The sequence below is a fragment of the Mobula hypostoma genome, chromosome 2, assembly GCF_963921235.1.
Source record: "Mobula hypostoma chromosome 2, sMobHyp1.1, whole genome shotgun sequence".
NCBI classification, from domain to species: Eukaryota; Metazoa; Chordata; class Chondrichthyes; order Myliobatiformes; family Myliobatidae; genus Mobula; species Mobula hypostoma.
The window spans coordinates 20216602-20240469 of NC_086098.1; the positions used below are offsets into that span (position 1 = coordinate 20216602).

Sequence of the window (23868 nt, forward strand, 5' to 3'; positions counted from 1 at the left end):
CATGCAGTGAAAGCGTCATTGACCAACGGGGTATAAGAATGGGCTGGGGACAGCCTGCCAGTGTTACCATGCTTCCAGTGCCAACATAGCATACCCACTATTTATTAATCTGTACAACCCCGTAAATCTTTAGTATGTGGGAGGGAAGTGGAGAAGCCAGGGGAAATCCATGTGGTCTCAGGGTGATCGTACAAACTCATCACAGACAGCAGCAGGAATTGAACTCTGATCTTCCTTTCTTTGGTGCTGTAAGGTGCCACACTACCATCCTGCTCATCAACACGCCGCACCTTCCAGAACTGATCTCAGGAGCAGTGTGGTTACACGGGCCACAGCTGGTTCTTATGAACTCCCTGTTGGACGTCATGTTAGAGAGGCCAAAGACGACGATTTCAGCATTCATCTGCACGTCCAGCAGCACGTCCTCCAGCTTTCTGGTCCCAGTGCACTGCCATAGGCCAGAGCCAGTAGTTTAAACCAGAACTCGCTGAGGATTCTAGCTAGCTGCAGGACTTCAGTTGGGATAGTTCCCTCTTATGTTATTTGCTTTCTTGAACTGTATTCATTCAGATTCGAAAATTAATTGCTGAATATTGTCCAGTCCACGACGTGCAACCGTCCTGTAACCACACCTCCTTTGACCATAGCTTTTAGTCCTCACTACTGGTGCTGTGGCCTCTGGTCTCCACCTCTATGCTGGGTCTAGAAGTACAGACGGGTGAACGAATTTTCCAAAGTGTGAGTGTGAGATAGCACAGTAAGCATTCTTGATGGTGGCAGAACAGCGGTCAAGTGTGTTGGCTCCTCTGGTTTCACAGATTGATATGTTGGTGTCATTGTTCAGAGACTTCGTCAAGCTGGCCTGGTTGAGATCCCCCGCAACGATAGGGAAGGCATCAGGGCGCACTGACTCGTACTTGCTGATTATGATGCTCAGCTCCTCCAGTGCCTGGCTGGCGTTGGCCTGAGGTGGAATGTACACTGTTACCAGGATGATGGCAGGAAACTCCCTCGGTAGATAAAATGGATGACATTTGACCGCTAGATGTTCCAGATTGGGTGAGCAGGACCGAAACAGACCCACCATGTCTGTGCACCACGATGCGTTAATCATAAAGCATACTCTCTCTCCTCTATCTTTAATAGACTGAGCGGTCCTGTCTCTCTGGAGAACGATGAAGCCATTGGCCTGAGGCGCTGTCTCCCAAACTAAGTGAAACAAAGCACATAGCTATCCCCGATGTCCCTCTGGTACAGCAATCTGGCACTGAGGTCTTCAGTTTTGTTTTCCAGCGACAGTAGGACAGTAGGGAGTGGGGGGGGGGGTCTAAGGCCTCGTGTTTCAATAGCACCTCACTTTCCGTACTTCTGTTTTCTTAAAGGGCAATTGCACTTTACATCTACCCCACATATATATATTTGCTGCGGTCATTAATAGGATCCTTGCATTGGACCTGTGTCTGTAATCCAGTCTGTTTAACCTTTAGGAGGCAGTAAATTCTATCACCTAAATTAATTGCTCAACTATCATCAAAACTATATATCTGATCAAACGGTAACATTGAGTATACTCAGCACATTAGCATTGTTAAGGCAGTGACGGTCATACCTTCTGGGTAATTTGCAGTTCTTCATCTTCTTCTTGGTCCCTTAGCTTCCAAGTGGAACATAGGCCATTGATGAACTCCCATCTCCCACCTCCATCGTCCAAAGTTGATGGTATTGTTGGAGCTCATCAATGTTTCTGTATCCACTATACAGGGGATTGGCCTATACAGCTGCACCAGAGCTCTGTTGGCCAGCCTTACCAGCTTCAATCTCTCACAACGGGGACATAGGGCTCAACTTGGAGAGGCATTTGCAGTTCTATCCTCCCAGGAAAAACGGCTTTCTAGGTGTGAAGGGCAGTGCCAGGTTCAGATGCTGCAAGAAGACGTGTTCATGCACAGAGGGTGGTGAAGGCTTAAGAGGAAGTTGCTAATAAAACAGAAACTGAAGCTATGTTGACAACATTTGATAAATGTGACAACTGCACCCTATTTGACATTCCAAGTAACAAAACGAAACAATGGAACAATAATGCAGACACCTGCTGCAAAATTGTGAATGTTCTGATCTAGAACGAAAGCTGAAAATGCTGGGTTTTTTTTTAAGAACTCATCTCAAAACAACTTATATGGAAAGTCCTTACAAAAACAGCATAAGTTAGAAAGATTGTTGTCACTTTCAGTGAACAGAGAAGATAAAGCAGAACTGGATGATGTTTGAATAGCTTCAGAGAAGAAAATAAATACCAAGAAGAAACTTCTTATTTATAACCATTAACAGAAAATAATTGTTAGCAGGACAGAACTGAAACAATGTTGCTATTGTTACAGCAGCATATTCAAGCCAATGAAAGACACTGTCTAAATCATCTGGAAATTTTATCTACATTATAAGAGTACATTGCTCATTAGGAGTTTGAGAAAATTTGGTCTGTCACCAAAAACACTGGACAATTTCTAGATGTACCGTGGAGAGCATTTGAACTGGTTGCCTCACTGTCTGGGAAAGCTACTGCACAGGATCGATAAACGCAGCAGAGGATGGTAAACTTAGTCCTCATCATCATCATCGCGGGCACTAGCCTCCATAGTATCCCGGATATCTTCAAGGAGCAATGCCTCAAAAATGTGGCATCCATCGTTAAAGACCCCCATCACCCAGGTCATGCCTTGTCGTCATTGCTTCCATCAGAAAGGAGAGACAGAAGCCGGAAGACACACACTCAATGATTCACGAACAGCTTCTTCCCCTCTGCCATCCAATTTGTAGATGGACATCGAAACTGTGAACACTACCGCACTACTTTTTTAATTTCCATTTTTGCAATATTTATTTAATATATGCACCTCCTGTAATTCACAGCTTTTTCTCTATTATTATATATTGCAATGTATTGTTGCTTCAAAGGCAACAAAATTCACGACATTTGCCAGTGATATTAAACCTGATTCTGATTTTGAAACATAGTATTTTTGAATTCACGCTGTAAGTGTTGAAGCCAATACAAAGAACCAGAGGACACAGTTGATATTTAGCGCTGGCTAAAGTAGGAATGAGTATTTACAACTCGGGGATCCACGAACTGCTTGATATAGGTGCATCTATCAGTGTGAGATGTGTAGGAACTTTTCACAATCTTCATTGCCCTGCTCTGACTTATGAAGGAATCGCTGCAATGGTTTGCCTTACAAGACTACTCATTTGACAGTTTTAGATGTATAGAATATTAGAGCAGGGTTGTGATGTTGAGGCTCTATAAGGCACTCATGAGACCACGCTTGGAGTATTGTGTGCAGTTTTGGGCTCCTTATTTTAGAAAGGATATACTGACATTGGAGAGGGTTCAGAGAAGATTCACGAGGATGATTCCAGGAATGAAAGGGTTACCGTATAAGAAACGTCTAGCAGCTCTTCGGCTGTGTTCCCTGCAGATCAGGAGAATGAGAGGGGATCTCATAGAAACATTCCGAATATTAAAAGGTCTGAACAGATTAGATACGGCAAAGTTATTTCCCATGGTAGGGGATTCTAGGACAAGAGGGCACAACTTCAGGATTGAAGGATGTCCTTTTAGAACGGAGATGCAGAGAAATTACTTTAGTCAGAGGGTGGTAAATCTGTGGAATTTGTTGCCACGAGTGGCTGTGAAGGTCAAGTCATTTGGTGTATTTAAGGCAGAGATAGATAGGTTCTTCATTAGCCAGGGCATCAAAGGGTATGGGGTGAAAGCAGGGGAGTGGGGATGACTGGAAGAATTGGATCAGCCCATGATTGAATGGCGGAGCAGACTCGACGGGCTGAATGGCCTACTTCTGTTCGTATATATTATGGGCTTATGGTCTAATTTTTGGAACATTTTACTTGCAAATAACTGTCAGGAGCATGAATGATACAGTCAGGTGACTGTAATATTTTGAGTTCTGGCACAGTGTCAGATCTTCACATTGTAGGGATTACACATGCATCACCTACAAGTGACCCCACTCTTCATGAACAAATCTTCACAGCACTGCACATTATTATGTCAGCATGAATGCAGTACTCAAAATGACACTGATCAAAATCAAAGCTGCATAAAGCAAACACTCCTGATTTGAAACAACTCAATCATAAAAATTGAAACTCAATTTGAGAAGAAGCATATACACAGCAGGAAGTTCACGGTAAATTTGCAGTATGTTTACACCTACTTCAGAAGCACATTGTCTTCTGCAATTTTGAATGAAACATATTGTAGACATGGTTCATGAAGGCCTTCAGAGATTCATGAACACATAAGTATTGTTAACTGAGGAGGTATGGTTCCCAAGCAACACTGACTTGGATGCTGACAAGATTCAACACAGATCTTTAAGTTACTCAAAGGTCATGGACTAACTTAGTTTGCTTTTCAAATTTGCCTCAGTGATTAAGAGCCTATGATGGTTGATACCTGTAGTAGATTCCCATCGTAGAAATTGCTAGTTCTGCAGCCAGGAAAGTGACCGCTCTAAAGTTTGGTGTCTTTGCATTTTGTGATGTACAGACAATGGACCACCATTCAACAAATTTCAAAGTTCAAAGTACATTTATTATCGAAGTATGTATATGTTATACAACCTTGAGATTCGTCTCCTTACAGGCGGCCACAAAACAACCTATTAAAAACAAGAAGACTGCCAAACACCCAATGTGCAGAGAGAGAGGAAAAAATAAATTGTGCAATCAATAAAAGTAAGCAAATGGCATTTAGAACAAAAGTGAGTCCTCAGACAAAAGCCCGGAGCCACTCGAGCAGGCCCATAGCTTCAGGTATGATATTGTAGCCATCACTGAGACCTGGCTAAAGGATGCATGTCTCTGGGAGCTGAACGTCCAAGGATACACGGTGTATCGGAAGGATAGGAAGGTAGGCAGAGGGGGAGGCGTGGCTTTATTGGTAAGAAATGATATTAAATCATTAGAAAAAGGTGATATAGGATCGGAAGGTGCAGAATCTTTATGGGTTGAGCTAAGGAATAGCAGGGGTAAAAGGACCCTGATGGCAGTTATTTATAGGCCTCCAAACAGCTGCAGGGATGTGGACTACAAATTACAACTGGAAATAGAAAAGGCTTGTCAGAAGGGCAGTGTTATGATAATTGTGGGGGATTTTAACATGCGAGTAGATTGGGAAAATCAGGTCAGCACTGGATCTCAAGAGAGAGAATTTGTAGAATGTCTGCGAGATGGCTTTTTAGAACAGCTTGTTGTTGAGCCCACTAGGGGATCGGCTGTACTGGATTGGGTATTGTGTAATGAACCGGAGGTGATTAGAGAGATTGAGGTGAAGGAACCCTTAGGAGGCAGTGATCATAACATGATTGAGTTCACTGTGAAATTAGAAAAAGAGAAGCCGAAATCTGATGTGTCGGTGTTTCAGTGGAGTAAAGGAAATTACAGTGGCATGAGAGAGGAACTGGCCAAAGTTGACTGGAAAGAGACACTGGCGGGAAGGACGGCAGAGCAGCAGTGGCTGGAGTTTATGCGAGAAATGAGGAATGTGCAAGACAGGTATATTCCAAAAAAGAAGAAATTTTCGAGTGGAAAAAGGATGCAACCGTGGTTGACAAGAGAAGTCAAAGCCAAAGTTAAAGCAAAGGAGAGGGCATACAAGGAAGCAAAAATTAGTGGGAAGACAGAGGATTGCGAAGTTTTTAAAACCTTACAAAAGGAAACCAAGAAGGTCATTAAGAGAGAAAAGATTAACTATGAAAGGAAACTAGCAAATAATATCAAAGAGGATACTAAAAGCTTTTTCAAGTATATAAAGAGTAAAAGACAGGTAAGAGTTGATATAGGACCAATAGAAAATGATACTGGAGAAATTGTAATGGGAGATGAGGAGATGGCAGAGGAACTGAACAAGTATTTTGCATCAGTCTTCACTGAGGAAGCCAGCAGGATACCGGACACTCAAGGGTGGCAGGGAAGAGAAGTGTGTGCAGTCACAATTACGACAGAGAAAGTACTCAGGAAGCTGAATAGGCTAAAGGTCGATAAATCTCCTGGACCAGATGGAATGCACCCTCGTGTTCTGAAGGAAGTAGCTGTGGAGATTGCGGAGGCATTAGCGATGATCTTTCAAAAGTCGATAGATTCTGGCATGGTTCCGGAAGACTGGAAGATTGCAAATGTCACTCCATTATTTAAGAAGGGGGCAAGGAAGCAAAAAGGAAATTATAGACCTGTTAGCTTGACGTCGGTGGTTGGGAAGTTGTTGGAGTCGATTGTCAAGGATGAGGTTACAGAGTACCTGGAGGCATATGACAAGACAGGCAGAACTCAGCATGGATTCCTTAAAGGAAAATCCTGCCTGACAAACCTATTACAATCTGTTGAGGAAATTACCAGTAGGCTAGACAAGGGAGATGCAGTGGATGTTGTATATTTGGATTTTCAGAAGGCCTTTGACAAGGTGCCACACGTGAGGCTGCTTAACAAGATAAGAGCCCATGGAATTACGGGAAAGTTACATACGTGGATAGAGCATTGGCTGATTGGCAGGAAACAGAGAGTGGGAATAAAGGGATCCTATTCTGGTTGGCTGCCGGTTACCAGTGATGTTCCACAGGGATCAGTGTTGGGGCCGCTTCTTTTTACATTGTATATCAACGATTTGGATTATGGAATAGATGGCTTTGTGGCTAAGTTTGCTGACGATACGAAGATAGGTGGAGGGGCCGGTAGTGCTGAGGAAACGGAGAATCTGCAGAGAGACTTGGATAGATTGGAAGAATGGGCAAAGAAGTGGCAAATGAAGTACAATGTTGGAACGTGTATGGTTATGCACTTTGGCAGAAAAAATAAATGGGCAGACTGTTATTTAAATGGGCAAAGAATTCAAAGTTCTGAGATGTAACGGGACTTGGGAGTCCTCATACAGGATTCCCTTAAAGTTAACCTCCAGGTTGAGTCGGTAGTGAAGAAGGCGAATGCAATGTTGGCATTCATTTCTAGAGGAATAGAGTATAGCAGCAGGGATGTGATGTTGAGGGTCTATAAGGCGCTGGTGAGACCTCACTTGGAGTACTGTGGGCAGTTTTGGTCTCCTTATTTAAGAAAGGATGTGCTGACGTTGGAGAGGGTACAGAGAAGATTCACTAGAATGATTCCAGGAATGAGAGAGTTAACATATGAGGAACGTTTGTCCGCTCTTGGACTGTATTCCTTGGAGTTTAGAAGAATGAGGGGAGACCTCATAGAAACATTTGGAATGTTAAAAGGCATGGACAGAGTGGATGTGGCAAAGTTGTTTCCCATGATGGGGGAGTCTAGTACGAGAGGGCATGACTTCAGGATTGAAGGGCACCCTTTCAGAACAGAAATGCGAAAAAAAATTTTTTAGTCAGAGGGTGGTGAATCTATGGAATTTGTTGCCACGGGCAGCAGTGGAGGCCCAGTCATTGGGTGTATTTAAGGCAGAGATTGATAGGTATCTGAGCAGCCAGGGCATCAAAGGTTATGGTGAGAAGGCGGGGCAGTGGGACTAAATAGGATAAAATGGATCAGCTCATGATAAAATGGCGGAGCAGACTCAATGGGCCGAATGGCCTACTTCTGCTCCTTTGTCTTATGGTCTTATGGTCTTATGATGTATTGGACTGAATCCACCACCTTTTGAAGGATTTTCCACTCAAAGTTATATAATTTTTAAATATTTTGTTTTTAAATGCACTTTGAATCTTTGATTCTTATTATGACTTCTTCCCCCTGGTTTTCCAGACCTCTTGAAGGGTCTCAGCCCAAAATGTTGACTGTTTTTTCATCTCTAAAGATGATGCCTGACTTGCTGAATTGTGTGTGTGTTGCTCTGAATTTCCAACATCTGCAGAATCTCCTGTGTTTGTGGAGATGGAAACAGGTTTTTCAGAATTACAGTGCGATGCCACATTCAGGGCAGGCCAAACAACAGAGGCACTTATCTGTGCACAACTTACTCTTTCTGTTTTTCAAGAAGTACTCTGTGAGAGACATGATCAAAATCCACATGTGTATAACATTAAAAATATCATCATAAAAGACAACATTGTATAATATGAAGAAACGCATGAAATTATCACCTCAGACTAGTAATAAGAGTCTTGTGAAATGTGTCATTCCTCAGAGTGTTCAAGACCCTTTGTCACTGAATAGATCATAAGACCATAAGATATAGGAGCAAAATTAGGCCATTTGGCCCATCAAGTCTGCTCCACCATTTCATCATGGCTGATCCATTTCCCTCTCAGCCCCAGTCTCCTGCCTTCCCCTGTATCCCTTCATGCAAGAATCTTTCAATCTTTGCCTTAAATATCCCCAATGGTTTGTCTTCAACACCTGCCTGTGGCAATGGATTCCCCAGATTCACCACACTCTGGCTAAAGAAATTTTTCTTCATCTCCATTCTAGATGGATGTTCCTCTATTCTGAGGCTCTGTCCACTGGTCTTAGACTCCCTCACCATAGGAAACATCCTCTCTACGTCCATTCTATCAAGGCCTTTCACCATTCAATAGCTATCAATAAGGTCCCACTCATTCTTCTGAATTCCACTGAGTACAGGCACAGAGCCATCAAATGCTCCTCATATAATAAACCTTTCAATTCTGGAATCATTTTTGTGAACCTCCTTTGAACCCTCTCCAATGTCAGCACATACTTTCTTAGATAAGGTCCCCAAAACTGCTCTCAGCTTTCCAAGTGAGGCCTCAGCAGCGCTTCATAAAGCCTCAACATTACATCTTTGCTTTCACACTCTAGTCCTCTCAAAATGAATGCTAACATCACAATTGCCTTCCTTACCACTGACTCAGCCTGCAAATTAACCTTTAGGGAACCGCAAGGCTGACACGAAATTAAGCAACCTCAGTAGACACAACAAACAATTTTTCTCATCTGGATATCACCGTTGTCTAGCTATTATGAGCAGAAACCTTCTTTCCTGAGAGAATGTGAAGAAGTTAATGTAGCAGAGATGTGCATTTCCTTTATTGGAGTGTATAGTTCTGAGCATACCCAGTATTTTGAATGTGGTAATAAAGCATGCAACCACTATTCTACATTGTGCAGCAGAGTTTGTCTAATTAATTGCATGCTTCAAATGCTTACTAGTTCAAAGTCAAAGTGTATTTATTTATTATCAAAGTATAGTATACAACTGAGAGTCATCCTCTTGTAGGCAGCCACAGAACAAAGAAACAACATTCAAGTAAACATCAACACCAAACGTGTGAAAAAAAGAGCAATTTGCACAAATGGCTAAAAGCAATTGAACAACACATAAAATATCAGTGTTAAACCGGGACTTCAGTTGAGTTCAGGTCAGTGCCATTCAGCTAGCCCACTGCAGGCCACAGGGCAAAGCACTCCTTGCTGAAGCACCTCAGACCATACTGTTTGCTTTGATCCAACTGCTCAAAAACAGCAGTAAAAAAAAGAGTAACCCCGGAATCCAGGAACACATGCATGATGAACCCCCAAAATCCCCCAAAACAATTCCACAGGCTCCCTGAACAATCCTTGCAACATGGATCCCAAGACTACTGCACTATCCTCCAACAGCAGCGAGCTAGAGGGAGAGGAAACTCAGCCACCCGCAGGCAGACAGTGTCAAACACCCACCTGTCCTCTGCTCTCGTTCTTGTCAACTTCAACTTTATTAGAGGCCTCAATCAGAGAAAAGCAATGGAGTCGACCCTGGGTTCGTGCCCTGTCTCCAGGCCTCCAGGCATCCAGGCCACACACTCTGCTCCAGTCCTCACTGAACTCCCTAGGAAACAGCAAAGCGCCATATCGATCAATCAGTCCAAAACCACACCATCAAAATGTAAATTATAGATTCCAATCGCACTCAGCACAGATGTAGTATTGTACTTAAAAGAAGAAGTAAAAGAAGTAGTTGCGTGAACTGCCTGCAGGACGTCATCCTTGGTTGCATTGTTTGCTGGCACCATCTTGAGGAAGCCTCTGGAAAATATGGGAGTTGTAGTTGAACCTACACATTGAATCTCTGAAATTCCAATAAAACCTGCCTGTACTCAGGATTCAATCACATCCTCCCCACCTCTTTAAGCAAACTGATTGCCATTTACCAATCTCAAACCAATCCCAAGAACACACCTTTCTCTCAATTTCTCAATGATCTGACCTAATCCTAGACCCACCATAGCTTCTCTCCCCCGTATACTCCAGAGGTATTCTTGAATATACCTGATTTTCTACATTGACTTGTGGAAACACATAAAGAAAAGCCTTACCATATTAACTGTCCATTGCTCCATAATTGTTTAACTGCCCTTGAAAGTAAAGACCAAGGTCTTGGTCAATAAACAGAACAATAATGAACATAACATCTGAAGACTTATCAGGCATGAATGCCAAGTATCATGAGCCACATGTGTAAATGATATTTTATGGTTGTAGGATGTATACATACACAGAACATCAGTAAGAGGTATCTTTAAATTATCAGGATGCTGGGGCACGATTTCTTAACATTGTCCAAACCAATGAGAAATAGTGAGAAAACCATTAGAAATGGGGCTGTACTCAGCCGAACCTTGGAAAATGATGCTGGTTAAATTTTGGAAGTGTTAGTGTGGGAGCACTTTGGGGTTAGTAGTCCATAATTCCTGAGAGTTACAGGGTTATTTTGGAAGGGGCAAAGAGCAGTTTGGAAGTTAAGGTCCTAAACTGGGGAAAGGCTGATTTCAATAACATCAGGCAGGGTTTGATGAAAATAGATTGTGAGCAAACATGAGAAAATCTGCAGATGCTGGAAATCCAAGCAACACACACACAAAATGCCTGAGGAACTCAGCAGGTCAGGCAGCATCTATGGAAAAGAGTAAACAGTCAATGTTTTGAGCTGAGACCCTTCACCAGGACTTAGGGTTGTGAGCAGTTGCTTTGGAGCAGAATAACTTTCAACAAGTGGGAATCACTTATAAGTAAGTTAATGGAAATTCACGAGTTTGACCTGATTTTTTAACCAAGATTATTGATGAGTTTAGTAGATGTTGCCTTTACTAAAGTGTCTGAGAAGGTTCCACATGGTAAGCTGTAAACTAATGGCACACGAGATCCAAAGAAAGTTAGAAAATTGGTCCGAAATTGATAATAAGACTAATAAGAGACAGAGACTGGTGGTGGTAGGACATCACAAAATTTTAGAAACATTTTGTCTTGCACTTGAACTACCAAGGCCTATCTGGTTATGGACCAAGTGAAAAGAGTAAGGAAAATGATGGGCTGAATTGTCTGTTTCTGTGCTGGCAATTTCACATCATTATGAAAGTGAAAAAAAAAGATAATTGAGCTTTAAAAGTGAATTACATCTAGAGCAAATTAGGTGGCCAAGATCTTTAGTGATAATTTCTAAAAATAATTTTGCTGCCTGATGCTTCCACCCACAAATCCAGGCACGGCCCCAGATTGAATCAATCACCGTGATGAGAACGGCTAATTACTCCTACTTGCAAGACTTTGCGGTGACCCTTAAAATTACTTTTTGTGAAGTTGTTCCTGTTGATTTAAAAAAAGCAAGGAACACCCTGAATCATAGCTGATTGACAGAACCAAGTAAGATTATGGGCAGATAGTATTTTTCACAATACCAGGATAGGGACCATATTACTCCTATCCTGGCCTCTCTCCACTGTTTACCAGTATGGTTTAGAATTGATTTTAAGGTTCTCCTGTTTGTTTTTAAAGCTCTAAATGGGCTGGCCCCCTCCTATTCGCAGACCTTCTGACCCTTTATTCTACTTCCAGGTCCTTCAGGTCGGCTGATTTGGGGCTCCTGGCTGTCCCGCAATCTAAATTTAGGTTCAGGGGTGACCGCGCCTTTGCTGTTGTAGCCCCTAGACTGTGGAACAGCATCCCCCTCCCTATCAGATCTGCCCCCTCCATTGACTCTTTTAAGTCCAGGCTCAAAACTTACCTTTATTCACTAGCGTTTTGAATCTTCCTGATGTGGCTGATTTTTTGGCTTGTGCGCTAAGCTCATGTGTTGTTTATTTTGTGCCTATAAACTGTGTGCCTTGTTGGCTACATCTGTGTTTCTTGTATTTGTGATTTTAGCTACCTGTTATGGTTTGTACAGCACTTTGGTCAATATGGGTTGTTTTTAAATGTGCTTTATAAATAAATTTGACTTGACTTGACTTGAATATCAATGAACAGCTTTAAAATGTATATTCTTTTTATTCAGCGATACAGCATGGAACAGTTCTTCCCAGCCTAATGAGCAGCACCACTCAGCAACCCACCTATTTAATACTATCTCAACCACAGGACAATTTACAATGACCAGTTGTCTTAGTAAACCGGAGCACGTGGGAGGAACATACAAACTCCTTACAGATGGTGCTGAATTGAACTCCAAACTCTGGAACGCCCTGAGCTTTAATAGTGTCACACTAACCACTACATGGCTGTGGTGCCCCAGAGAGTCTTTATTAATATAGAAAACACTAACTAATCTTGGCACAATTACCTACCTCAAGCAGCAATGCAGTAAGTAGCCGGATGATGTCTTAGCCAGAGCACTTGAGCTCTTCTTCTGAGGGAGCTTCAATCCAGAGACAGGAGAATTAGCACTGAGTTAAGTGTGACAGTTTATTTAAAATCTTTCAGATATACCAAATTCAATTCACATCAAAAGGAAACGGAAAGTTAATGACTTGCATCAGGATGCAGCTCTCTTCGTTATGTGATCCTTGAGCTATTTTCTAACATGTGTCTTGAAATTCAAATTTATTGCTGACTTTGTCTCATCTGATTTGTAAGATTAATATGATGGGTTGGATTGACATTCCTATTTAAGCAGTTTCAGATTTTGAATCAGTGATTCTTTCACTTGTCACTTGAAGTGTATTCAGAAGTCATATTATAATTTCTAACCAATGTATGTTACTGATGGAAAACAATGAACCAGACCTTTTCTCATACAATCATAATTAAATTTTTTAAAGGAGACATCAGAGAAGCAGACAGTAAAAGAAGTCATCAAGATTATGAAGACAAGTCTACGTCCCCAGGCAGTGAGGAACTTCCTTCCAACAATGACTCATTTGTTACAGCAAAAAATGAACCTATGTCAGAAACAAATCCCTATTCTGACTTTAGAATCAATCAACTATTGCACTCAGCCAAAGAACCACAGTTCCGGACCTCTGAAGAGGCTCAAGAAATTCCTCAAAAAGGATCTGGTGATCTGAATGTACAGGCAGACAGCTCTTTGACCAAAAGTGCCCAACCAGGATATTCTCCAGATGACCTTGATGCACCCGGAAGTCTAGGACTTCCTAAACAAATGGAATACTTTAAGCATAGTTCTGCAACTATGGATGAGAGCAGAAAAAATGACAGTGATGCAGAATTTGTACAAGATCCAGAAGAGACCAATGGCCCAACGAGAGATTTCTCAGTGACAGATGAACCTTTGTCCAATTCAAAGAAAGACCCTAAGGAAAAGAATGTAACTTCAAGAAAAACATCAACACTACTGTCAGAAATTCTGAAAAATGCGAGCAAGCCCCAGAAAGAAAACACTGACTATGCTATCAAATCAAAGACAGGGTCTTTGGACAATGCAGTAGAAGCTGGTGTAGTGAACAAGTCTCCAGATGTAAATAGTCTATTTTCTTCAAGACCTTCATCTGTTGAAGACAATACAAAGTCCAATGCATCAACATGGCAAGATCAATCTATTGTCAATGTGGACCAAGATTATGAACCAGAGAGCTCTACAGGTCTAATAAGCAACACATCAAGCCAAGTTCAGAAACCTGGAGAACATCACAATGATGTATCAAATACAACTTTAGGAAAAGGAGAGTCTGAGAGCTCAAAAAGGAAAGGGATTTTAAAGCATAGGTTCAGCACCAGCTCCAATGAGTCAGAAAATTTCCCCAAATTGAGTTTACTCCGACCTACTGAAGACATAGGAGACATACCACAACAAACAGATGATTACAGTAGCAACGCAAAGACAGAGCCAGGTAACAGACAAGTAAGGTTCTCAGCCAAAATGAAAAACAAGCCATTGTTAAATGTTGAAGAGTGGGAAACTGACAATGCTCCTAACTCTTCAATAACAATGAATGAAGATGATGCCACATCACAGCAAGAAGGAAAAAATGACGATGGCTTCTCCCCATTGTCTCCAGCTGAAAGATTTGAAACCAAACCATACGAAAATCCGTATTTGAGCAACAAGGGAACAACTGAACATTTCCCATCTCCATCCTGGAGAGAGACTTCAGAGACACTGCCGAAGACTGAACAAGGTATGCTCATGATTTGTCTGTCTAGTAACAATGATTACTGCTGACAAATTAGATATACTTTTTTGCATTCACTTTGAGAGTTTTAGTGTACTTTATGAAAACTAACTGTCAGTTCTGCACATCTCAGCACACTTAGGGTTGGTTTATAGGAATAGGTCAAATTATCCAAAAAATACAAACCAGAAGTGTTTTGGTATACAGAACCTTATATTTAAGAAGGGGACCCATTTATTTCCTGTGCTGTTGATCCTATGTCCTTTTATGTGAATAGAAATAAATCATAAAGTAAACTTTAAAAACCTGATGATCACAATCTTGCCTTCCTTGACAATATGGGTTCTCTGGTTTCACACAGTCTTATCTTCTTCTTCTTCTTAACCTATCAATCCAATACTGGGGCATTGACCACCAATAGCAGTTCACCTGAATCCTCTGTCCTGGGCTGAAAATACATCAGACCTGTGGCTTCCATTTTCAACACATGACTTCATACGTCTTTCAGCTGAAGGTCCTTCCACTCCAAGGGATGAGGTCTTTGGATTTTCAGTTGACATTTCTGTAGCTTTGGATTTTTGCTTTACGGGATGGGTTTGCTTGTCCTCTGCCCAGCCCTCCTCTTTTTACAGCTGGGCTTGGGATCATCCATGGCAGAGTTGCACAGTCTTGTATCAAAGTACGAAAAGTCGCAGCAGTATAGAGGCAACACAAGGATGGAGGCAGATAGCAAGCAAGGGAGATTCTCAACCAAAATGAAAAAGAAGTCGCTGTCAAATATTGTTGAAGGATAGAAAACAGATGAAGCAACTATCTCTTTAAAAGCAATGAATGAAGATAGTACCATGTCACGGGCTGGAAAGAAGGCAGTTGTTAACTTTGCATTACTCCAATCTTTCAAGCTCTTTCCCAAACTGCAATAACATGATGAGTTGGCTCAGAACAGGGTTTAACCCTTAATCTTAAAGATCAACCTTAATTAGGTAAATTGCCTCTTTCTATTGTATTTTAGTTTGATCAACATTTACTTTCTTAATTTGAGAATTCTGCTGCCTTTTAATAATCAATAGAGCAATGTTAAGTTATGTATAGATTTAGTCAAACAAATTGAAAATCATTTGAATCCACACTCCAATGTCATATGTCCTCATAGCATTATCTGTATACCCTGACAGTCATTCCAGATTTTGATGTGTAGGACTATCACTTTTTATAGACCACAACCCATATTCCATGAATGGCTAAACCACATCCAGAAAGCTCTGTTTTTCCAGCGTGATAGCATAACGGTTAGCACAACATTTTTTCCTCAACAGTGATCACCAATTGGGGCTCAATTTGTGACGATATCTGTAAGGAGTTTGTACATTCTCCCCATGAATGTATGGGTTCCTTCTGGTTGCTCTGGTTTTCTCCTACATTCCAAAGATGTACAGTTAGGATTGGACAGTTGTGGGTGCGCAGTGTTGGCGACACTTGTAGACTGCCCAGCACATTCCCTGCTGATTTGATTCGATGCACATAGAAACATAGAAACATAGAAAATAGGTGCAGGAGTAGGCCATTCGGCCCTTCGAGCCTGCCCGCCATTTATTATGATCATGGCTGATCATCCAACTCAGAACCCCACCCCAGCCTTCCCTCCATACTCCCTGACCCCCATAGCCACAAGGGCCATATCTAACTCCCTCTTAAATATAGCCAATGAACTCGCCTCAACTGTTTCCTGTGGCAGAGAATTCCACAGATTCACCACTCTCTGTGTGAAGAAGTTTTTCCTAATCTCGGTCCTAAAAGGCTTCCCTTCTATCCTCAAACTGTGGCCCCTCGTTCTGGACTTCCTCAACATCGGGAACAATCTTCCTGCATCTAGCCTGTCCAATCCCTTTAGGATTTTATATGTTTCAATCAGATCTCCCCTCAATCTTCTAAATTCCAACGAGTACAAGCCCAGTTCATCCAGTCTTTCTTCATATGAAAGTCCTGCCATCCCAGGAATCAATCTGGTGAACCTTCTTTGTACTCCCTCTATGGCAAGGATGTCTTTCCTCAGATTAGGGGACCAAAACTGCACACAATACTCCAGGTGTGGTCTCACCAAGGCCTTGTGCAACTGCAGTAGTACCTCCCTGCTCCTGTACTCGAATCCTCTCGCTATAAATGCCAGCATACCATTCGCCTTTTTCACCGCCTGCTGTACCTGCATGCCCACTTTCAATGACTGGTGTATAATGACACCCAGGTCTCGTTGCACCTCCCCTTTTCCTAATCGGCCACCATTCAGATAATAATCTGTTTTCTTATTTTTGCCACCAAAGTGGATAACTTCACATTTATCCACATTAAATTGCATCTGCCATGAATTTGCCCACTCACCCAACCTATCCAAGTCACCCTGCATCCTCTTAGCATCCTCCTCGTAGCTAACACTGCCACCCAGCTTCATGTCATCCGCAAACTTGGAGATGCTGCATTTAATTCCCTCATCCAAGTCATTAATATATATTGTAAACAACTGGGGTCCCAGCACTGAGCCTTGCGGTACCCCACTAGTCACCGCCTGCCATTCTGAAAAGGTCCCGTTTATTCCCACTCTTTGCTTCCTGTCTGCTAACCAATTCTCCACCCATGTCAATACCTTACCCCCAATACCGTGTGCTTTAAGTTTGCACACTAATCTCCTGTGTGGAACCTTGTCAAAAGCCTTTTGAAAATCCAAATATACCACATCCACTGGTTCTCCCCTATCCACTCTACTAGTTACATCCTCAAAAAATTCTATGAGATTCGTCAGACATGATTTTCCTTTCACAAATCCATGCTGACTTTGTCCGATCATTTCACCGCTTTCCAAATGTGCTGTTATCACATCCTTGATAACCGACTCCAGCAGTTTCCCCACCACCGACGTTAGGCTAACCGGTCTATAATTCCCTGGTTTCTCTCTCCCTCCTTTTTTAAAAAGTGGGGTTACATTAGCCACCCTCCAATCCTCAGGAACTAGTCCAGAATCTAACGAGTTTTGAAAAATTATCACTAATGCATCCACTATTTCTTGGGCTACTTCCTTAAGCACTCTAGGATGCAGACCATCTGGCCCTGGGGATTTATCTGCCTTCAATCCCTTCAATTTACCTAACACCACTTCCCTACTAACATGTATTTCGCTCAGTTCCTCCATCTCACTGGACCCTCTGTCCCTTACTATTACTGGAAGATTATTTATGTCCTCCTTAGTGAAGACAGAACCAAAGTAATTATTCAATTGGTCTGCCATGTCCTTGCTCCCCATAATCAATTCACATGACACAGTAAGGTATAATGGCCCACCCCATCCCCATGTGACAAATAAAGCTAACCTTCTCCTTCAAATCTCTGAATAAAAGTAATTTAATTTAAGTGACAGGTTGGTGCTGAACTACATTTCCCTCAAGCCAAGGAATAAAATGAAAACAGAGCAGAGAGTCATGTACTGTGCAGGAGTCTATCTGTGCTTGCTTATCTGAGGAGCATCTTTGACTCTGCCTCATCTGATGCAATTGTTCATGATAAATACCTGCATGCATCCTCTGGGTCATTAAAAATATATGGTTTGTCAAACAGTTTCATCTAAGCTTATATTCCTAAATTCCACTTAAGATTCATCTACTGTTGGGCAGGGTGAGTTGTTCAGAAATCCAGGGGTAGAGAAACAGAACAGAAAAGGTGACTAAGAGCCACAAATTGAAACTGAGGATCATATTTAACAAGGCAATGCAATAAGTATTATACTAGAGATCTCATTAACCCAGCACTAGGGACTGAGCTAGATTTAGGATCGGAAATCCTAAGATCTATTAGTCAGGGTGGCACATTTGAGCAAATGCATGAGGGAGCAAATTTATTTGGTTGAAGCATGGAGGGGAGATCCTGCATCTCCTGGCCCTGCAATGTACTTGCCCTTGTGCTATTCTTTGGCAAGACTACCAGCTGAAAAATGGGTGAAGCCTGCACCATCTACACTTCATCTAGATGTGTCCTGAGGTTGCAATGGGAGGCTGGGAGGTCATTGCTGATCGGAATACCTATACTGGATGCATGCTGGATTGTGCGGCCACATATTCCGAGGATCCAGCCAAAGTTACCGGTCATGAGGACAATGGGGATGGGGTGGAGCGTTATATCTTACAATTTCCATTGCCATTGGGCAGCTGGTGTCATATTCTCCTTATTTTTAATAGAGTTCAATCGAATTTACTTGATCTAAGCTGCTTCCAATTCATTTTGGAGTATGAAGACGAAAAGCAGGAATAATCAGTTGCTTCCTCTTAGAATAGTTTTGTATTGCAGCAATTATCCAAATCTCCAAAATGAATTTGAGAATAAAATTTTGTACAGGTGATTGTTTCTTTCCTTCTGAGATGGCACAGAGTGCAGCTGGTACAGATGCTGCCTCACTACTCCAGGAATTTGGGTTCAATCCTGACTTCCAGTGTTGTCTAGAGATTAAGGGAGCTAGGGCTTTACTCTTTGGAGAGAAGGAGGATGAGAGGAGACATGATAGAGGTGTACAAGATAATAAGAGGAATAGATAGAGTGGATAGCCAGCGCCTTTTCCCCAGGGCACCACTGCTCAATACAAGAGGACATGGCTTTAAGGTAAGGGGTGGGAAGTTCAAATGGGATATTAGAGAAAGGTTTTTCACTCAGAGAGTGGTTGGTGCGTGGAATGCACTGCCTGAGTCAGTGGTGGAGGCAGATACACTAGTGAAGTTTAATAGACTACTAGACAGGTATATGGAGGAATTAAAGTTGGGGGCTTATATGGGAGGCAGGGTTTGAGGGTCGGCACAACATTGTGGGCCGAAGGGCCTGTACTGTGCTGTACTATTCTATGTTCTATGTTCTATGTCTGTATAAAGTTTACATGTTCTCCCTGTAACTGTCTGGGTTTCACCTGGAGTGTCTGGTTTCCTCCTACATTCCAAATATATGCAGGCTGGTGGGTGAACTGGCCACATTAAATAGCTCGGGTGTGTAGATCAGCGGTAGAATCAGGGAGTGGTTTATGTGAATGTGGAGACAGTGCTCACACAGAAAAGCTACCTTTTTCAAAAGCTCCCTTCTGGAAAGCACTACAGGGTTATTAAATGAAAAACTTAATGCAATCTTCAAAGTTTCTTCCCCCAGGTAGTTAATCTGATCAACCAATCAAGTTAGACCTCCTTGCCCCCCTCTATCCATTACTTTAGTTACTGTCCTTTAAACCACTTTTTATCATGTAGTTTACATTTTAAAAGAAGACTGGTTGTTTATGTATTTATGCATGTTTTGTTCCATATACTTACTTCTAACTTTATTTTCATATAATGCTTCATTCCTTATAATTCATGAATATTATTGTTTGTTGTTGAGCACCAACGCACCACAGCAAATTCCTAATTCATGTCAATGCATATGGAAGATAAATTTGATCCTTGAGAATAAATTGGTAAGGATCTAAGTTATAGAGAAAGGTTGAAAAGGTTCTCTAGCGCATAGGAGAATAAAGAGAGATTTGACAGAGGTATAAAAAATTATGAGGGGAATAGTTGAGGTAAATGCAAGCAGGTTTTTTTCCTCTGAGGTTGGGTGGAACTACAATGAGAGGTCATGGGCCAAGGGTGAAAGGTGAAATGTTTTAACTGGAGCATGAGGGGAAACTCTCCGCCCTGAGGGTGGTGAGAGTGTGGTACGAGCTGCTAGTGCAAGTGGAGGATGTGGGTTAGATTTCAATTTTTAAGAGAAACTTGGATAGCTACATGGATGGGAGAGGTATGGAGGACGACAGTCTAGGTGCAAGTTAATGGGACACGGCAGAATAATATTTTGACATGAACACTGCCTCTGTGTGGTAGTGTTCTATCACTCTATGACCATGTCTCTCTGACTATAAGTGTAGGATTAGTGTAAAAGTGGATACTTGTTTTCAACACAGACTCAGCAAGTTGTATGTCTCATTTCTGCCCTGCCTATCTTTGAATCTTAACAATTTCGGAAGAAAATCTTAGATAGGACTAGGAGACTAGCAGTACTTTTACTGGCCCAGTTGCTAAAACCTGTTAGGGCAACTTACTTCATACTTTATACTTTATTGTCACCAAACAATTGATACTAGAACGTACAATCATCACAGCGATATTTGATTCCGTGCTTCGCGCTCCCTGGAGTACAAAAATTGATAGTAAATATTAAAAATTTAAATTATAAATCATAAATAGAAAATAGAAAAGGGAAAGTAAGGTAGTGCAAAAAAACCGAGAGGCAGGTCCGGATATTTGGAGGGTACGGCCCAGATCTGGGTCAGGATCCGTTCAGCAGTCTTATCACATTTGGAAAGAAGCTGTTTCCAAATCTGGCCGTATGAGTCTTCAAGCTCCTGAGCCTTCTCCCGGAGGGAAGAGGGACGAAAAGTGTGTTGGCTGGGTGGGTCGTGTCAGCATTTTCCTGGCAGCACTGCTCCGACAGCGTGCGGTGTAAAGTGAGTCCAAGGACGGAAGATTGGTTTGTGGTTTGTGCTATGTGCTGGGCTGTGTTCACGATCTTCTGCACCTTCTTCCAGTCTTGGACAGGACAACTTCCATACCAGGTTGTGATGCACCCTAGAAGAATGCTTTCTACGGTGCATCTATAAAAATTAGTGAGGGTTTTAGGGGGCAGGCTAAATTTCTTTAGCTTTCTCAGGAAGTAAAGGCGCTGGTGGGCCTTCTTGGCAGTGGACTCTGCTTGGTTGGACCAAGTCAGGTCATTTGTGAAATTGACCCTGAGGATCTTAAAGCTTTTGACCTGTTCCACTTGTGCACCACCGATGTAAATGGGGTCATGCAGTCAGCTACTCCTTCTGAAGTCAACAACCAATTCCTTCATCTTGCTGACATTGAGGGATAGGTTATTGTCTTCGCACCATGCCACCTGGTTCTTAATTTCCTCTCTGTACTCAAAGTCATGCTACTTTTGCAAGTAGCATGATTTTTGTTTGCTCTTCCAAATGGTTCACATTATAATGAACTATAATGTGGTATGGAATTCAGCTCCAGCGGATCTGATTCATAGGATAACTTGAGACTCCTCATTTTGGATATTGCCAGGAAATTTTTGGTGTCAAGAAAATAAACCAGAAGATCTCAGTGTTTTTCTGTTCCGATTAGTTGCTGATGCATTTTATTAACAGAGCTGGATAATTTCTGAAATGCTGCCATGTAGATGAGTTTTATTTTTGTAAGCCATATTGTCCACTGAATTGCTATCAGCAGATTAACATGCAGTCCTGGATACTGCCAAAAGAGGAACAGTATTCATCCAGCAATTCACGGCAATGAGTTGAGTTACTCAGTCATTTGAACAGCTGCTGCTACCCAGAGGTTAACTAAACCTTAGGTCTTTACATGCAGTATCAAACCTCACAAACAGAAGGCACAAGGCACATTAAATTGATGCCAGAGCAATTGTTCATGTCCAGCAAATAACCCCGTTCAAGTATTGTGAGGCACAGGAATTAAAAGAAGACCCTTGTTTGCTGTGAGCAGTTGAATACTTCTACCTCTCATGCAGCCATGTTTTCTAAGGTTATAATTCAGTTATAGATGTTTTGTTGTTCTCCATTTCCCCATCTTTGTGTCTCTAGCAAGTGAAATATACTGCACCCTTCAATCCTCCTCAAAGAATTTCACCGACTATTCATTTAGAAATCCAGGCTGTGGAGGCTGAGTCATTGGGTATACTTAAAGCGGAGATTGATGGGTTCTTGATTAGTAAGAGTCATCAAAGGTTATGGGAAGAAGGCAGGAGAATGCGAGGGATGATAAATCAGCCATGATGGAGTGGCAGAGCAGATTCAATGGGCTGAAAGGCCTAATTCTTCTCTAATGTCTTAAGGTCTTATGGTCTCTGTTCAATTTGTGCCTTTCTAAATGAAAATCCACATTTTCCCTTAGTTATAGATTCCAGTAATATTGCCTTCACTGAAGTTCTATTAACCAGCCTATAGTTACTTGATTTAACTCTTCTCTTTTTTTTAAATATACATTAACAGTTCACCAATCCTCTGGCACAATTTTTGCAGACTGAGAAGATTGAAAAAGAAATTGCCTCCACAATTCACTCCTTTGTTTCTTCTAACAACCTGGCATATATCTCAACTGAACCTGGTGACTTGTCCATTTTTTTTTTAAGATGAATCTTTACTATTTCCTCTTTTTGTTTGCTTATCCGTTCAACATTCACACTGATTTGCCTTAAATACAAAAAAAAAACACTCCATATATGATTCATGGACAATCTTAACTCTTTTCTCACTGTATGGGTTATATTTTCTTGGACGCTAGTAGTTCTTATCTCCTGAGTTATTCTTTTGGCTTTAAAATTCAAAGTAAATTTCATTATCAAAGTGCATATATGTCACCATATACAGCACCGAAATTCATTTTCCTGTGGGCAAACTCAGCAGGTTTATAGAATAGTAACTATAACAGGATCAATGAAAGATCAATCAGAGTGCAGAAGACAACAAACGGTGCAAATGTAACTGTACATAAATAGCAATAAATAACAAGAACATGAGGTATCAAAATAAAGAGTCCTTAAAGTGAGATCGTGGGCTTTGGGAACATCTTAATTGATGGGAAGTGAGTGTAGTTATCCCCTTTTGTTCAAGAGCCCCTTAAATCATATCCCCATCTGTATGTGTCGAGCAATTTAAATCATCTTTAATTTTCCTTTAATTTCACTTGCCAATTTTACTTTTTGTCTTGTCTTTTCTTTCTTAATTTTCCTTTTAATTTCATTCTTACACTTTCTATACTCTTCTGGTCTTACTTGTGCCTGCTCTGTATGGTCTTTTACCTTCATCCTACACTCTGTGGTTATCCAAAAGGTACAACATTTCCTACTTTGTAGGAAAATCTGCACTCCTTGAATCCTTCCAGCTCTCTATCATTGATTCCAGTGATATACTCCAGTCTTTCAGTCCATTTTAGACTGTTTTATCAAATGGATATAAAATTGCCTTAGAGGAAGGAAACAGATTCAAAGACTCAAAGATTCATTACTGAGTGAAAAACACAGAGTCATTGAAACAGTTTGGGAATGCTCAGTTCAGATCTGTTCAATTTAGTGCTGTGTCGTTCATTGACTGCAGGCCAAAGTACCCATTCACTCTGATCAAAACTGCACGAAATAGCAATAAAAAAAGGAGTAACAAGAAACACGTTATAACATGAACTGTAGAGTCCAAATCCACAAACCATGTCGATTAAACCTTGTCCAAGATCCAAGGCTCCAGCACCACCCTCCAGGTGCAATGAGTGAGAGAGGCCAGTCAAAGGCAGGCACCTTCCTCTGGGAGCAGCAGGGTGCTAGTTGTGATTTGTTATTCAAATTGGAAGCCTATGATCAGAGGCATCAACGTTGGCTCCACTGTTTGTCATCAATATTAACAATAAGGATGAGAATGTCATTAACATAGTTAGAAAATTTGTGGAAGACACCAAAGCTGGTGGTGTAATAGAGTGAGAAGAGG

The 23868-nt window shown here is 41.6% G+C and overlaps 1 protein-coding gene across 2 annotated transcripts in view; it reads left to right on the forward strand.

The window, feature by feature from the left end:
- The window catches only part of LOC134338214 (synaptotagmin-like protein 1), a 226772-nt gene that overhangs the window by 100236 nt on the left and 102668 nt on the right, over positions 1 to 23868 (forward strand). For both annotated transcript variants that reach the window (XM_063033892.1, XM_063033901.1), the window contains exon 6: positions 13023 to 14339. In XM_063033892.1, coding sequence (XP_062889962.1) covers positions 13023 to 14339 — 1317 coding nt within the window. The remainder of the gene's footprint in view (positions 1 to 13022; positions 14340 to 23868) is intronic.